The 18,650-nt window shown below is 38.8% G+C and overlaps 1 protein-coding gene across 1 annotated transcript in view; it reads right to left on the bottom strand.

Moving 5' to 3' along the window:
- Positions 1–11,567: 11,567 nt before the first annotated feature.
- Positions 11,568–18,650, bottom strand: part of LOC139131421 (neurochondrin-like) — a 31,867-nt gene continuing 24,784 nt past the window's right edge. Inside the window, exons 14-17 of the mRNA XM_070697455.1 lie at positions 16,556–16,711; positions 14,667–14,765; positions 13,627–13,747; positions 11,568–11,832 (exon numbers count right to left, since the gene is read on the bottom strand). Coding sequence (XP_070553556.1) covers positions 11,784–11,832; positions 13,627–13,747; positions 14,667–14,765; positions 16,556–16,711 — 425 coding nt within the window. The 3' untranslated portion in view covers positions 11,568–11,783. The remainder of the gene's footprint in view (positions 11,833–13,626; positions 13,748–14,666; positions 14,766–16,555; positions 16,712–18,650) is intronic.

The raw sequence follows: 18,650 nt of genomic DNA, 5'->3' as shown, positions 1-18,650 counted from the left end.
TCTGTACGAGAGACGAAAAGTGCTCCTTGACGCGCGGGAAAACTGCAACGAAAATAAAAGATACAAGGGCGACAGGGACGCCAACAAACACGAGACAATCCTTCCACCCTACCAATCAAAGCAATCTCTCTGTCAAACCTGTTCCAGAGAGTTCTCAATTTATATGAGCTCGCTCGACAGGTGTAAATTCTGTTACATGCTAATACAGCGTGTGAATTCAGTCCCTAATAAGATCATTACACTGATGGTGCGTAGACATAAATATAACGGTTTAATGTTTTCTAGGAATATCGAAATTTCTGGCAGGTAGCGTGCATTTCTGGTTGGTTTGAATGCTATCGCATTTTTCCAAAAAATGACACATTCATGATAATTCCGAGTCGGAACTAAGGAAACCGTGTTCTTTCCAATGTAGTTTTGAAATATTTCTGCCTTCATAAGGCCAAAGTAAGTAAATTCTTTGTTTTGCGTCCACTCAAAATCCTAAAAGGTACGCGGGTAAGCGGCTAAAAAAACACACACAGAAAATTTAACACAAAATTTGTTTGCCTTTATTGGACAATTTTCTCAAACCACATGAATACTCCTGTCATAGTGTGACACACTGTGTGATCACTGTATGCATTTTCATAACAAATGGATCAAAATAAACAGCCATTCTTTGACGTTTGCTTTTCTCTTATTAGTTTTAGATTTCTTTCTTGTGCACTCAAAGTGTCCACATGTCAATACCATTGCACAGCAACTTGACAGCCTCATCAAATTACTTAAATCTGGACAGTTGAGGAATGGGTGCACTATAACAGTATACAGTAGCGATCTTTGTCCTCAAGTTCTTGTACGTTTTTTTTCAAGTTTCCTGTAATGTCTGTGCTCTGATGTAATGTCATAGTTTTGCTGAAAGGTGTCTGTTTTGAAAGAAAACACCAAACAAAAATGGTAACTTGTAGCCTCTGCATTCAATTTTAGAAAGATGGGGCATCAGAGAGAAGAAGAAATTGATGATATAATTGACAAAAGTATTCCCTGTAGCTTCCTCGGGACCATCCGTAAAACCTGCACCTTTCCTTTCCATCAAATAAAAGAAAACATTTCGCAATTGTCAGTCTCCACAAACAGACTTACCCAAATTTAGGTGGAAGCTTCACATCTATATTCCTTGCACTTTAAAAGTACCACACCCCAGATTTATTGAAAAAATGAAGTATCATGGCATAAATGGAAATATTCTACAGTGGGTCAAAGCATGATTGACAAATACAAAACAGCGAGTAGTCATAAATGGAGCATCATCTGAATGGAGAATACGTCACAAGTGGTGTCCACAAGGGTTCAGTCTTGGACCAGTACTCTTTCTAATCTACATCAATCATACTGGCGGTGAAATTAGTTCTGAACTCAAAAATTTACTGACAATACCAAGACATATCATCCCTTGCGAAATTGTAGTGATCCTGAAATTCTACAAGCTGATTTGGACAAGCTACAAAAAATGAGTGAATACTGGCGGACGCATATTGGCTACAACAAACCCCTTCAATAAATACTCAATGAACAATATTTCACTGGGACGTACAACTGAAGAAAATGACTTGGGCGATCTACTTCATTCTACCTTAAAACCTTCAAGCAAATGTGATAAGTTTGCAAAAAAGCAAACAGAATGTTGATCTCATCAAACGATCATTGTCGATCAAATCAAAAAAATGTCATTCTTCGTCTTTACAAGCAACTTGAGAGCCACAGCTTGAACATGCAGTACAAGCTTGGTCACCATGGCTACAAAAGGACATAAAAATCTTAGCACGGCAACTAATACCTAAACTCCAACACTACAATTATCAAAATAGACTTAAACAGCTTATTTAATAACACTTGAACAAAAAAGAATTCCGGCGACATGATTCAACTCTAGAATTAGTTTCAAAGGCCATGACCACTGTAACCTTTCACTTGAGTTAGCAGCCGACTCGAGAACTTGAGGACACTGTCCCAAACTTCGTAAACTAACCGTTCGACTTAACACAACACTGACGCAAGAAAGTACTTTTTTCAGCAAGAGTTGTGGACATCTGGAATAAATAACCAGCCGATGTCATTAATGCAGAAAGTGTGACCTCCTTCAAGAGCAGCTACGACCGCCTACTACAAGTTTGAACTTTCACAGAGGGATTCTAATATAATTTCCATACCCAAACTGAACAAAAAAGTACGTAAAGGCCTTTCGTTTACACGACTGATCACTGGTTTATTTTTGTTTCAAGTTAAAATGGACAAATTAACCAAATTTTGGCAAACCTAAAAGACCAATTACCAGGGATAGGCTCAACACTTTCCGATTTTTCGGTCTGCCATACTCTGCATACTCTCTAAGTCGTGGTACCAAGTCCATCGCGTTAATCGGCCGACTGAATCTCTCTCTGTTCAAGTCCCGATTGCTCGCAGTGACCATGCCTTCAAGTTGCCGTGCAAAGGTTTCCTGTTTTTAACTTCGATTATTTCCCTGCTTTCATCCATTTTTTATCGCGATGACAAAGCCACAACAGGCAAAGCAACAACAAACAGGGAGAACGTGAGGCCCCGCGCGCGTGAGGCTCAGAGTATCGACATGGGTAAATGTGTAGAGAGTACTGTTTTACGTCACCGCATGGTCCATTAGTGAAATCTGACTGCCGTAAAGGAGTTTTCATCGCAAAGTTAAAAGCCACAACTTGTTTTTGCGACAAAATAGCGCCACCAACGGCGAAATTTAGAAAGGAAAGTTTGTGTTTTTTTTCCGAAAAATCTCCAAAAACCTAGGCGCGCGCGGACGCAAAACAAAGAAATTTACTTACTTTGGCCTAATTAGCATGGACACAGGGCACATCCCGCCGATCAAAAACGGGTAATGGTCTCACTGAAAATGTCAGGAATATTCGTTTTGATTGTACATATTGTGTGCATGTCAGGTGTAACTCGAGAGTGTTTGCGTCGAAAGGTGAACTTGCTTAAACCTTTGTCATACGAGTCACACATGGAAAAGTCGGGAAAAGTTATGAGATTCCCATAAGGCAATGCGCGCCTCAAAACAGAAAGTTTAAAACTTTTGCCAAAAACACTCTCTAAGGACACCTTCAGAGTCTCTTCAAATCCTCTTTGGAGATCAAGAGTTTGAAATGTGCAGTTTTAAATAGCGAACTTGCTAAATGCATGGACGAAACGAAACGAAAGGAACGATACACGCCCTGTGATTGGCTAGACGCTGCAACGTTCGTTCTTTTCGTATGCAATCCTTTGTTCTGATTGGATGAACGAAAACGACGAAAGAGTTTTCGCTCCTTTCGTTCACATTCTTTTTCTTGATTGGCTGAACGAAAGTGACGAAAGATTTGCATATTCATTTTGTCTGCATGGAAGGGCAAGCTGTTGTTAATCAAAATGCTGGCGCCTCGCTCTCATTATATATTCACCATGATGTAATTCCGCCGTCTTTGAAATACAAGGAATAAAACTGACCACGGGTTCATGAGACCACTGAGAATAACCGAAAAACGTTGACACTTCGTTTGACGCGCTACACGAATTACACAATGCTTGAAAGGGGGGTCGCGACACATATTATGATGCATTTTCGCAGGCCAGCGCAATAATTTCCGCTCCGTTGACCTACGCAGAAATCACCTTTTCGGCGTTGGGTGATAAGACTCGCCGAAGAGGGCGTGGTGTACGACGATGATTATGATGTAGATAGTGACAATTTGTATGATTGACGTGCGGATTTGTGAGACCACTTTCATGCTTTTACACACCGCAACACGTTGAAGTTCGTAAATTATGCAAAGAAAACAATGGGAGCCATAACGTAAACCGCGACTTAGCCGAAACTGCGACTTATTGAGGCGCAACTTAGCGAAGGTCCACTGTACTTTCATGACACGAGTTGAATGGAGGTCACGGTGAATGAACTCTGTTCAATCTGCGTTCACTGTTATTCCTTGTATTTCAAAGACGGGAGTTATTACATGGTGAATATATAATAAGAGCGAGGCGCCAACATTTTGAGGAACGACAATAGCTCGTTCTTTCCAGACAATCAGTAAAATGGTTATGCAAATATTTCGTCACTTTCGTTAACCCAATCAAGAAAAAGAATGTGAACGAAAGGAACGAAAAGTCTTTCGTCGTTTTCGTTCAGCCAATCAGAACAAAGGATTGCATACGAAAAGAACGAACATTGCAGCGTCTAGCCAATCATAGGGCGTGTATCGTTCCTTTGTTTCGTCCATGCATTTAGCAAGTTCGCTAATTAAACAAATTACCTGAAACTTTTCAGACAATTTGTAATACAGATGGTTATAGTTTGCATGAGTATGAAAGAACATTTTTGCCTCTGTCTTGTTTTTTAAATTAAACTTGATTCATGAAATGAAATCTTTATAACAGATAACGCCCTCCATCAGCAAGAAAAGTCATGTCAATACAGCAGTAGATGACAAAACAAACCAACAAACTTATACAAGTTGAATGAACTTGTAAGAATGATGAAAATTAACGGATGTATAATGTACATGTTTTGATAACTGAAAGTAAGAGTATAGAAATTAGAAGAAAATAGAATGTACTATCAATGAACTATAAGAGGGAGCTCAGTACCTCCTTGACCTTCAATTCCCTGTAGACTTGAACTTGAAAATTATGCAGCAAGTCATTAATAATGTAAGACTTATTTATCCATGAAGACAAAGTGAATTTCAATTGCATTATGAAATGATTGCATGCCATGGGGCGGCCGGTAGGTTCTGAAGCTGTTATCCGATTGGTTGGCAGAATCTTACCGTTATAATTGAATAATACAAATAAACCCCTAAGTTGCTGTGAATAATGACAATCGACCAATCAGATATAACCTTGAAAACACACTGCAAGTCGGCCGTCTGACGGACCTGACACATACAGATTTGGAATGACCTATTGACACCTTGATCAGGCTGTTGTCCAGTCTCGCTCCAGACCTCGTCTTGCAGTGCAAAGTGGCGCCGCTGGCCGGTAGGACAGGCGAGTCGCGGAGCGACGAGCGCCGAGTCGCGAAGCGACGAGGGTCTGGTGACTACCACTGCATTCCACTGTGATGACGCATCAGGACAGGCGGAGCACCAAATTTAAATATGACCCCTGACCTACTTAAATATTCATTCCGAAAAACCAAGACAAATGCATGTGTTTCAACCGGGTTTCAATATGCGATAGTCACCATCGTACTCTGTATTCATGTACTCAGTAGACATTGACCATGCTGAAAACTCCCGTGAAAACATACGGAGAGCATGTGAAGCGTGGCATTAAATCTCCACTTCGCGAACAAAATAGTTTCAGAGGGCCAAAACGTTTAGCATACGTAGCGAATCACGATTGTGTGAGAAGTGACTGTGGTGCATCCACTTGCGTATTAGAAGCTTCTGAGGTTGGGAATGCGGTGAGTATTTTTTCTGTTTTGTTTTTGACCCGACGATTTCTTCTTCATCCAGATTTGTTTTAGCACAAGCATTTCTTTCCCGTGCATTATGCATGATAATCTTGCTGGAACTACACGGTGCCTTTTCTCTGTCATGTCTCTTTGTGGGTAAAGAATTGTGTTGTGTCCGTCTTATGTATTTTTCACACCATTGCCTCACAGATAAACATCGCACAATAGGACGATAACAGGAAGTGCCGCACACATGTTGCAAACTCGAAATGTATTGTTGCCACTGGCGTCAATTTGTATTGCATATATTAGTATGCGAATCTTTCGTGATAGAAAGTACGTGTTTAATTTTACTTCAATAAAACACTGCCGATAAAAATAAAACGGCAAAAATATAAGCGAGGCTGGTTTCAGAGTATTTTACCGATAAAAACTGAACGTGACCCTTAATGACCCTTGCGCCATTCCATTGGCAGTGACTGATAATGTATCAGGTGACACTTCGGGTATACACGCGGTTCAACTGTACCCAAATGTGTAATTAGCCTGTTCGTTTTATTCATGTGATGTCTTGTTCGGCTGTCAGCCCCATTTTCACCAGTTGCATTTACGCACGTTCGAGTACTGTAAATGCCCAGTGCGCTCTTTATCAGCGGTGCGGACGCGTCGTTTGGGGAATCCGAGGGAATCCCTTATACGTACGTCATATCGTTGCGTAGTCACTTGTTGTGACGAGCTTATTGACGTTGTCAGTCACAGAAGTTCCTCATAGTTGTTGGTAGATATTTTTACAAGCCCCTCCTTCTATTGAATATGCATGAAAGTTTGCCTCTTGTCGCGATCGTCGATTGAGCCATGTGATTGGTGGGTATAAATATCTTGGAATGCGGAAGTCAGTAGTCTCCAGACCCCGTCGCCCAGCCAGTGGAAAAATCACTTCATGTTCCTACCGCCAGCGGCGCACTTTGCACTGGCGAAGCGACGAGGTCTGGAAGCGAGACTAGCTGTTCTCAAACCAGCTGCCTTACCTCCCGAGATGATCCCCACACAACAAATGCCTGAAAATGTGATGTGAATGATTTTTACTTCAACAAAGACGGGTCAAAATCTTTCGGAATATCTCCTTATTGAAATCATTGTCACCACAATGCTGCTCAATATTCTTTTTTGGGTTGAACGAAATAAAGAAGTTTCCGACTGAGAACAAGGTTTGACGCCACATTTGCCAATTTGACGTGTGACGTCATTCCAATTCGTCAGCCGATTTCTGGTACTGTGATTTTGTTTTTTGACCTCGTCCTTCTTCAGTCCATAGTTTTTTTTCTGAGTCGGGGATGATGTAAGTTTCTTCGTTTTGTTTCCTGCATAGGACTGTATCCGATGGGCGAGACTGGAATAGAATTTCCGAGTATATATGTAAATATATTCCTCATGTACCTATCTGTTTGTGTCTCCTATAATGTTTGCATGTTTTCGCGCAATTTAAGTTACTCAATACAAGATGTCGTCCATCCTTGTTATTTGACTTTTTGACTTCTTTCAGAGAAAAGGATATTCCTTTTCTGCCTATGTTATTATCGTTGAGTAACTACGAGTAACATAACCTAATCCAGAATATTATGTTTTGATATCGATTAATTCGGTCTCGGCGACTTCAAGTTGGATTATCTGGCTGTAGTTGACTTTTAAAATGAGATAGAAATATTGATGGACACTTGATATGAAATTTATTTTCAAATTTTGATAGAATACTTTCTTGGTATGACCGATTCCTTCAATAAGTCGATGACGCAGTTTTTCAACCTCCCAGACTTTACACATCTTGATTTATTGTTGCATCTGTAGCTCTTCTATATCCGCCAACGCCGTCAATTTCGAAGAGACGTTTCTTATACTTTGCAGGTCGTATCTGTATAGTTTTTCGCCTCCGTCCCTGTACAATTGTGTTGGCATGGCGCCCTCTTCTGTTCACTGTTGTAGTTCCGCATGTACACGGGTGGCGCACTTCCGAGACGATCAGTTTAGGCCTGTTTGAGCTGTGGCTGGGTTGTTCACCGCATAGGCAACTATGAATTTCTATCATTTCTCGTCAGCCATTCTGTTCTTGTTTTTGATCGCATACATCATATATTTTGCCCTTTCAACACTTAGTGTCTTCTGAGCAAAGCCCTCGACGCGGCCGTCCCGCAGGTCATGGACTTTTTCCCCGATGTTGCTGCAGCTCAGATGCCCGGGCTCAGATGTTGATGGGGGTGTTGATAAACAGTCCCAGCTTCTCAGCGCAGCTGCTGCCTCTACAGTTTCCGCGACGTGGACATGACTTCCAGTCTGTAAGTCTTAACTATTCATCGGCGGTCATCTAAGATGTCTACCATAATTCTATAGTTGTCTTGAAGGCGCTGCTATCTCCACGATTATCTGATTATGCCTAGCATCGATCTCGTTTGCACTAGCTCTCCATAATTTGACAGCCTTTGACCGTGAACACACTTCCGAACTTCCGGTATGAAAAGATATATCGTTTAATAAAATGTGGGATGTATCATACCCTTTGGTGTATGTTGGAAAATATGTCTCACTCACAACAGATTGTGGTCAGGTACAGGGCGGGCAGCTAGATTACGGTCCACAGGGGCAGTACTGTACATGAATTCTACATTTCATGAATACTAGAAAAGATACACCGCCATGATTTATTGATTTGAGCCCACACCAGACCCAAGTCAGTTGGACCCCATGATTTGACGCAGTATAGGATGACATTCTAGTATTCATTAAATGTAGAATTCATGTACATAAGTCATATACGTTCTCTATACTTCAGATATTCCCAACAAAATTATGTTTTATTGGCACATAATTGAATTCATGTTGCCAGTACAGCACTGAAATCACAGACACCAGCAGTGATGAGAAGCTGCTGGGCCCACAGGCACTTTGATCGTTGCTTCGCAAAGCCACAATTAAGAGATACGCAAGCGCCTTCATCGTGTGATGCCAAATACAACAATATATGTTGGGATTCCATTGTTAAGTTCCCTTGTAGTGAGGTTACATGTGTATGACAGTGTAACCATAGATTCGATATCCTTGGCACTGTTGTTTGATGAAAGTATAAAAAAAGTTGTGACTTTCTTCAAAGTGACCCCACCCCATTTGTGAAGATAACTTTTAGCTTTCGAGTCTCGTTCCTCATAGTACAATAGTATACCAACAGCATTATATTTGTAAGCATTTTTGTATTTCTGATGTAATTGTCATTGAATTCATACTCTAGATTTGCTTCATTTAATGCTGTCCTGTCTGTGTTCTTTCAGAGAAATTTTCACAAGCAAAACAAAATGGTTGAAGATTATGTACTACTAGAATGTTTTTTTTTTCAGAGGAACATGGACAGGAACATGGACGTCACTTCTGACATCACCTCTTGAGAGTACAGCAGTTTCTCAGCGCTGGCGTTGAGAAAGCATTGACTTGAGCCCACATGAAACAAGGAAAGTGACCATCTCATTCCTTGACCGTCTGGAAAAAATGGGCAGGAAGAGGTGATACCCTGCCCCTCCCCATGTAACAGAGAATATGAAGAGCAGTAAAGATTTTAAAGACATTTCAGTGAATTCCTATAATTAGCACATCTGTTTAGCGTATGTTGCAGAACGTGTAGATTAAGAAGAGGATAAATTGTGTGATATGTACCTGCCATAGCATATGACTGGACTGAGTGTACAAAATGCTAGCCTTCTGAGAGAAACAGTCAATGTGTGAATTTGCTGATCTGTAACCTGTTCACCCAACGATGTCCTTTCAATAGGGCCATAATCACCATTGGTAACAATAGGTTAGGGCCAAACCATTGTGGGAAAAGGGTTATCATATCTCTAGACTTCTAGATTCAATGTACAGCACAGTAGAGGACTATAGAAATCTCATCACATTCTACAGTTTGAGCCAGGATATATTAGATTTTTTATTTTGAATCAGAAATGCAGAGTGACATGTGTACATTTGCTGTTACATGGGCTGCATTAATAAAAAATACCGCAATTACCGGTATACGGTGTCGCTCAAATTTGATCAGAATTGGTACATACCAAAGATCAACAATAAGTGTTATTTCTATCTGTTCAGTGCAGGAAAATTATACGTTGATGTTATGACAATTTCTGCACAGTACAACCAGAAAAACAACAAGAAATATTTAAACCAGAAAATTAAGAATGACAAAAGTAAATAAAGTCTGAAACTTTAGGTACTGAAGGTCAACTTTAGCAACATGCATAGCAGAGAATCTTTCAACCATGGATGTACAAAAATAGACATCCATGTTTCAGCAGATCTGTTAATATGTCACAGTTCATAAACAATGACAGGAAATGACCAAGTAGCTGTTTCAGTTCCTGCTACCACTCCAAAAACATAATAGGTACCCTGCATACAAATAGGTTAAAGGTCAAAAATCCTCTTATTCAGATGTGTGGGCTGATTCAGTTACTGCAACCATTCCTGAACATTTGCAGGATTTCCCTTTTTCTTACCTCATTTGCACATTTTTGACACTGACGTGTTCATTTGAACAAATTCACATCTCATCCCCTGCATCTACCTGTACACCAAATACTGAGACGGTAGCTTTGGCGGTATGGGAGCCTTTGTGTGTGACGGACATACATCCGCCACATACATACCCACAAATATACAGACATACAGATGCCACTCAGACTCATCATATAAGCTGTCTTTGGTATTTATATATAAAACCAAATATGAGCTAAAAATTATGATGTGCTAAAGTTAATGGCAGCTGAAGTGAGAATGAGTACAAGATGGCAATTTTTATTGATGTAGAAATGAATTCCAAATTTTAAACCCTTTTGAGTGCTGTAATTTTTCCCACCAAAATTTTAGTGCAACATTTTAACAATGTTTAAGAATTTTTCTGTAATTTTTTTTATTATTTTGGACCAAACGGACATCACATTTCATTGGCTACAGGTTTTCATCAAAATTTTGGCAAAAAATCTGAAAAAAATTTGACTGGGGTACATTTTATAAATATGTCAAAAGTTGACTTTGGTGCTCAAAGGGTTAAAGGAAATACACATGTAACTTATGATGCAAATGTGAAATATACTTGATGACTGTGATTGTAGCTTTTCATGGGCATATCCATAAAGGTATCCCTGTGTAAGAGTTGTGATTAAGCTGCTGGTTTGAATAAATTTCTGTGTGACATTTCCAATACCGCCATCTGGGGAAACCATGACATCTGACAACTTTTACGGTTGTAGCAGAATTTTAAATAATTTTTGCTGCACTGCATTTGGTTGTTGTTGTGGTGGGCTTCGGCTGTTGAAATGGCTGAGTCGGTTGACAATAATTGAGTTAATATAACTTAAATAACAGTCTATAAATTCATGAAGATGTGAAATCATTTTCTTCATCTACAATCTAGAATCATGTGTTCCAATTCCATGGCCTTATATGTCACATAAAAATCACGCAAAATCAGCGACATTTGGCAAATATTTGCTTTGGTATGCAGTGGGAATAGGACTCCCCACCTCATTAGGTTTTACATGTGATCACAGTAGTTTTCTGCTGTATGGTCAATGCATGGAAAATTGTTGGCCTCAGACCACGAGACTTAATTGTATTAATTTTGCACGCCTAGTATTACTGAAAGCGGACAAAGAGAAAGCAGTTCCAATAAAGTAACTATTCAGATTTTGTCTACACATAGAGAGAAGTGACCATTGGAATCCTGGGGTAACAGTGATGAGTTTTTCATTCAGAACTATTTGAAGGGCTATGTTCATGATAGGCCCTCAGAGCCAAGCTGCTGTCAGCTCAACTGTAGAGGGCGCGTGTATGGTCTGATTTGGCACAGCCATCCATCGAGGGTGTGTGCGAGAGTCTCTGTTCAGGAATCCCAAACTTCTACCACAAATATCAAAGGATGAAACAAAGTAGCTACGTTTGAAATACATTGAGAAGGACACAAAATGTGACTATAATCAAAAAGAAATGTCCGCTGTGTACTGTACTAGCGCCACCATGGATTCATAAGGGACCTGGTGCTACTTGGGCTGATCAAAAATGAACACAATCAACAACAATGCCCGCATAGTTTGTTACAAAATATCTTCTCTTTAATGTCTCTTGACTAAGATTACGAATTTTTATTTCATATGTTAAGTTTGCAAAGAAAACAACGACAACAAAACTGCAATTCAGAAAATAAAAACAAGTTGAAGAGCCTCACAACAACGAAATAAAGTAAATGGGCTGTGCATACTGTACAGCAGTCTCATGTCTAAGTTAAGACCACATTCCATAGGAATTACTTTATTTCTTCTAAAACTGCTATCAGTTCCTGCATATTCATTGTCCTAATAGTCAAAGACAAGAAAAAAAATCAGTTTGAAATATGGATGTGTGTGATAATGAGTTACATGTAAATACGACCAATTCCCAATCATGAATGTACACGAATAAAGATTTGTATGAAACATTTTACGAGACTGTTGGAGATTACCCTGATGGAAAGTGTGGCAATGATGCTTTGTTACCCATATTGTTTTGATTAGAACCACACAAATCATGTCAAGGTAACAGACACAAGTTGCAGCGATAAACTTCAGGCATAAAATGACAAAATATGTCCACATTTCTGTGGGCAGAAGCATCGTCAATATGCATGATGCTGTATTTAGTGATGAATCTACATTTGCAATCTGTGCAATTGGTTGCTGAAACATGTCTACCACCAAAAACTGCATGGCAATGTTGAGAAGTGAATTTCAGTCCAGACTAGAATTCAAATGTAAGCAATATGTAAGTGCATTTTACACATAGAGATGCTGAGTTTACCGGTTGATGGTTCAACATGCTTCGGGGAGTAGCACGATAATGTGTGATTGATATACAAAACAAAAATAGTGAAATAAAATCTTCAAAAGTTGCAGTGACTGGCCCTTTGAAGGTATACTGTCACCTGTTCCAATTTTGCCACAGTTACCATGGAAAGAGAAAATCTAACCAATCACAGATTTTAAGTGGGTGGCCGCTTTCTAAAAACAGCGCCCTCACAAGGGCGTTTTGAATACCAAGGAACGCCCCTTTGACCATATAAGGGCATATTTGGATTACAGGTGACTGTATATCTTTAACTCTCATTCAGAATGAGAGAAGGTTGCTTTTGTTTTGATTTTTTGTGTATATATAAGAATATTTACATAAATTATGCATGTCAGACAAACTTTAATTTGTGTATGGCCTTGCAATTTGCCTGAGTTAGTGGGAAATGCACGCTTCCCTTATATCTATGAGGTCAACCTAAACAAGCTATTCCTGTATGTAAAATTTACTTGTTGTATGAGAGAAATATGGCAAAAGTACATAGGTAATGGTAAGAAATCAACCGGCTTTTATCTCGGTAACTGCTCTACGTGAGGATGTTTGCTTACTTGAAACTGTTTCAAACAGTGTAATGTTGCTATACAAGTACATTTTGCATCATGATTTATGAGAAAGAGCACCACAATTTGGCAGCCAGGCTATATGGCAGGTCTCTGAGTCTCAGTTTGGTACGTGTGTTTTGCAAACATGGTGTACAGTCAGTTTCTGAGTCATCACTGCTGGTCTGAATGAGGTACGTATAGGCTCTGTGAGATTATGATATTGTCATTAATAACAAATATCAGACGATAAAACGGTAGACCTTCAAATTTACCTGCAATTGTGTTCACAAAAGCCTGTGAACAATGATTGGTTTCATCGGAACAGATGAACAGTATCCTGATATCACAAATATCACAAATCTTGTTTTGTGAGGTTTGAGAGTATTTTGTAATACAAACTACAAGAAAACAATTTACACTGCTACAAACTGGATAAACAACTGACCAATTTGCAAACTTCTTCAGCTCATCACTTGTATGATGATTTAAGAGGGATTACAGCAGATGTTGCTTGAAAGGAAATGCCAGTATCAACGATCCCGCTCTCTCCAGTGTATGGACCAACAAAAACTGGAAATTTTGTACTTGGCTTTTTCAGCAATCACACAGTGAAGAGACCAAGGAAGTACAGATGAGTAAGACACACAACCTGTACCTGTTACTTTCATGTACTTTGCAACATTTTGACCCCCTATCTCTTTGATGAATGTGCCTGTTACTTACTTGGCAACATTTTGACCCCCTATCTCTTTGATGTATTGCCTACAGGCTTGGTCGTGCTTGGCACACTCCGTCAGAATTCCACTGCTCAGTTGTAAAATCAGTGAATCCTCATCAGTAGGGGCTACGAATGACGAAAGAAAATGATTGAAGAAACGTTATCAAGGGACAGTGGCTCTCCCATTTTTGGGTGCATAAAGTATTATCTTTTTATAAGAAGATGAAAGATGTGTAGTGTAAACAGACAGCAAATGGATTCAGTCAGAATGAAAAATTCATGACAAAACCCTGAGAATTAAGAAATGATGCTGAAGTCTGTGACAACTATGCCACTTTTAACACAGTTGGACTAATGCTAAACATAAATTGCTTGAATATGGAAGACTATTTTGCCTCAACTGGCTTTCACATCATCTTTTTCAAATGTCATTATCTCAGTCTGCTTTATATTTTGATGTTGTGCCATGCTGACAATTACAAGACAGTGCTCTGCACCACCGCGTGCACCGGGCATAAAATTTAATTCAGCTGACAAGGTCTATCGCTTCAGTTATAAGATGATAGGACCGATTCCCAGTAATATCAAAGTTTCATTGTAAATATGAAAAAATAAATATCCATCCAAAAGTTTTGAGAAAACTTCAAGAAATTCCACATTTAGAAGTGGCAAAATTGCTGTTTTGTTATCATTGATGATATAACTGAAACTCAAAAAGCAGCAAGTCACAGGATGCGCACACAGGCCGCTGTAATAAACCAGGGCACAGAACACACTTTGTTTGAATTTCTGTTTGCGGTGACCAATGTCAGACACAATCACGAGTAATACTACTAGCTGCTCATCATACCCTGTGCTTGTAATCTGAGCAGTTTGAAAGCAGAACTTGTTTAAAAAGGACGCATTTTTGACACCTTACACATTCTACCTGGGTACTTCCCATTGACAGTCTTTGTGTTCTCTTGAATTTGAAATCCGTCTTTGCTTTCTGTTTGGTTTCAGCAGGAATATCCAGCTATGAATATTCACAGTGGTCGACACTTACCCTTCACCTCACTCAGCATCTGTGATATATCTCTGAGCCAGTTGTACTCAAGGAAGACTTTCGGTAACCATGGGAACTGAGGAATGGACCATGTCATATCTTGTTTAAAAAACAAAACAAAAAACACATGCTAAAATATTCAGTATCGTATAAATATATCACACAAAATTTTAGCATATGTTATCTGAAATTCATAACATGTTCATAGTGTTTTACTGTACATTATTTTTAATATTATAGGTTTCCAAGAATGGAATCCTGTCACCCATTATGTCTGCATATACAGGTCCAACTTCAACATATATATATATATATATATATATATATATAAATATATATAAATATATATATACACATACACACACACACACACACACAAACACTGGTTTTTTATATATGTGTGTGTATTGTGGGTGTATATGTGTGAAAAGGCTCGAGTATATTTGTATTTATGTATGTATGTATGTACATGTATACATGTATGTAAGTATGTACATTTGTAGGTAGGTACGTTGGTAGGTACATGTAGGAAAGTAGGTAGGTAAAACATGTACAATTACACTAGGGCTGGACATGCTATAGCAAATTTTCAGCTCTGCCTAAGACTTGTGTGTGGCTTGTGTGACTAGGATGTTTGTGGAGCAATGTCTTGTTACACAGGCACACTGTATTATTGTCATTTTCAAAAATGACAAAATTGCCACTCTCTTACTGTCTGAGTACAACGTTAATGGCATTGATACTGGTTATAAACTATTTAGTGTATATAATATGTAAAGTCTCACGAGATCTCACGACAGCAGAACATTTTCTGCTGCACAAGATCTTGCAAGATTCAGACAGTATCCTGGTAATGGGGTTGGGTACTTCTGTGAGCCTGAAGCGAAGCTGTGCTAGTCACACAACTCACCCAGGTACTTAAAACGTGAAAACACACAGGCAACCAAAATATCATGGAAATTGGTAAAGATGTTATGGGTCAATGACTTTGGACTATCTGGTACAAGAAAGTAACAATTATCACATCGCATATGACTATAACAGAGGTTAATAACAAGTAAATTTGAGCCTAACATGATTATAGTATCTATTTGGTGTTCAGTTAACCCTTTGAGTGCTGTATTAATTTTTCCCCATCAAGATTTCTGTTCAAAAATACCGTCAAGGACAGTGTGCTCATATTTGGTTTGAATCGGTCCATTCAAGAAATATTTAAACCAGAAAAACAAGAATGACAAATGTAAATAAGGCCTGAAACTGTAGGAACTGGAGATCAACTTTAGCAACATGCATGGCAGGGGAATGTTTCAACACAGTCCCTCTTAGTTTGAGCAGGTCTGCTAATATGTAACAGTTCATGAACAATGACAGGAAATGACTCATAAGCTGTTTCAGTTACTGCCACCACTCCTACACATAATACTATAGCTATACTGCATACAAATAGGTTAGAGATCATACAAGCTCTGACTCAGATTGGGCTGTTTCAGTTAATGCCACCACTCCTGCACACTTGCAGGATTTCCCCTTTTTCTTACCTCATTTGCATATTTTTGACACTGACATGTTCATTTGAACAACGTCACATCTCAACCTCTGGGTCTACCTGTACACCAAATACTGAGATGGTAGGTGCGGCAGTTCGGGAGCTTTTGCATGTGACAGACATACATCTGCACATACATACATACAGACATACACACAGACATACAGACAACACCGACTCACCATATAAGCTCTTTTTGGTATTTATATACATACTAAATACGAGCTAAAAATTGTTTGCATTATAGTCTGAAAGGCAACAAAACTTGAAATTGGCTCTCAGACGCTTAATGTGCTTACACACAAAGAAGACTAAAAGATTTGTGTTTTACTGGTTCACTCACCTTGGATGCCAAGATACCAGAGTTCCGATATGTGAGGCCAGTACGGTTGATACATCTCCGTCACCTTACAATGGCCATCTGACAACACATGGCAACTTTTAAATAATTGAATGACAGCCCTAATGAAATTTTGAGTTGACGATGACTGGCTGATTTCTGCAATACAAACAAAAATTGAGAAATTTTTGTGTTACAGTTCAATGATGAATAAGTTTTGGCACTACCAACCATCTTCTCTACGTAACTAATCAGCTTGTTATCTCTTCTGCTGATGTGCAGCATGCTCGCAAGGTTATTTCTGATTGGTCGATTTTCACTATTCACAGCAGCATAAGGAATCTATTTGTATTATTCAAGTATAACAGTAAGATTCAGCCAACCAATTGGATAACAGCTTCCAAGACGCTGCACATCAGCCCTTTCTCTTTGATATGAATCAATGTCTCTGAAGGTGAATTCTTCTCATGATTTTAAGCAAGTCTGCTTAACAGTACTTTTTAACATTAAAGTTTTGGAAAATTGCTTTTCATATAAAAGAGATTAACTATTGGTAGTACTATAGGTAAGTTCCTGGCCAATGTTTTCAATCTCCTGCCCCAAAATGGGAAGCTTTTTTTGTGTACGCAAAAGTGCTGAAATGAAAGAAATCAAAGTGAGACTTGAGTGGACACCGTGGGTCATCAGTATGTATTAGGAGATGGTGCAGTGGCAAAGAATGTGAAATTTTCAGAAGAGTTACTTTCAGAATGTGCTTAGGAATACAATTCAGAATACTGTAACATTCAGACACTCACTATGTGAGATAATAAATATTCTGTATATTCCAGAAGAGTCCTTTGTGCTTTGGAATACAATTCAGAATAATATTCAGACACTCACTATGTGAGATAATATTCTGTATATTCTAGAAGTAACAAGTCATTGACAATGACATAGTCCCCACTTGTAATAGGAGTATTAGTCTTGATGGGGCAGGGAAATGAGGTCATTAAGAAGTATCACTGGAGTGTATATGTTCAGATCTATGGACACATAGGTCTATGTCATTGTTCCCATTTTGAAACAAGAGGCATGTCTAAGTTATGGTTCTAAATCGGGAAAAAGATCAGACCTCTAGCTGTATTGGCCTGCCAAGAAATACATATGTGCATAATAAATGAGGTACAAGATGTGACATCTTAAGGTCTACTATCCTATCAAAATTGAAGCGTAAAGAACTTGTGGTTACTGAGTTATGCATGTATATGCACATTCAAGGTCAAAGGTCATCAAGGTCACGTGACATTTTGAAAAAAAAAACCCATGTATTGCTAATTAATCCATATATGCCAAAATTCAGACCTCTAGCTCTATTGGCTTGCCCACAATTATATATGGGCATAATTAACGAGGTAAAGCATGTGTTGTCATAAGGTCTCCCATCCTACTAAATATAAAGGACATAGCACTTGTGGTTACTTATTTATTGACATAATCGTGTATTTTAGGTAAAAGGTTATCGAGGTCACATGACATTTTGTCAAAAAATTTCTATCCTATAGTCTGTCCCTATATACTAAAAATCATACATTTACCTCTATTGGCTTGCTCAAAATTAGATATGCACATAATTAATGAGGTACAATATGTGGCGTCATAAGGTGTCCCATCATACCAAATATGAAGGGTGTAGCACTTGTGGTTACTGAGTTATGGACAAATATGTATATTTGAGGTCAAAGGTCATTGAGGTCATGTGACATTTTTCCAAAAAAATTGTATTGGTAAGTTATCCCTACATACCAAAAATCAGACCTCTAGCTCTATTGGCTCGCTCAAAATTAGATATGTGCATAATTAATGAGGTACAATATGTGGCGTCATAAGGTGTCCCATCATACCAAATATGAAGGGTGTAGCACTTGTGGTTACTGAGTTTTGGACAAATATGTATATTTGAGGTCAAAGGTCACCGAGGTCACGTGACATTTTGTCAAAAAAATAGCATTGCTAAGTTATCCGTACATACCAAAAATCAGACCTCTGGCTCTATTGGCTCGCTCAAAATTAGATATGCACATAATTAATGAGGAACAATATGTGGCGTCATAAGGTG

The sequence above is a fragment of the Ptychodera flava genome, chromosome 4, assembly GCF_041260155.1.
Source record: "Ptychodera flava strain L36383 chromosome 4, AS_Pfla_20210202, whole genome shotgun sequence".
NCBI lineage: Eukaryota > Metazoa > Hemichordata > Enteropneusta > Ptychoderidae > Ptychodera > Ptychodera flava.
This window is presented reverse-complemented; position numbering and strand designations above follow the sequence as displayed.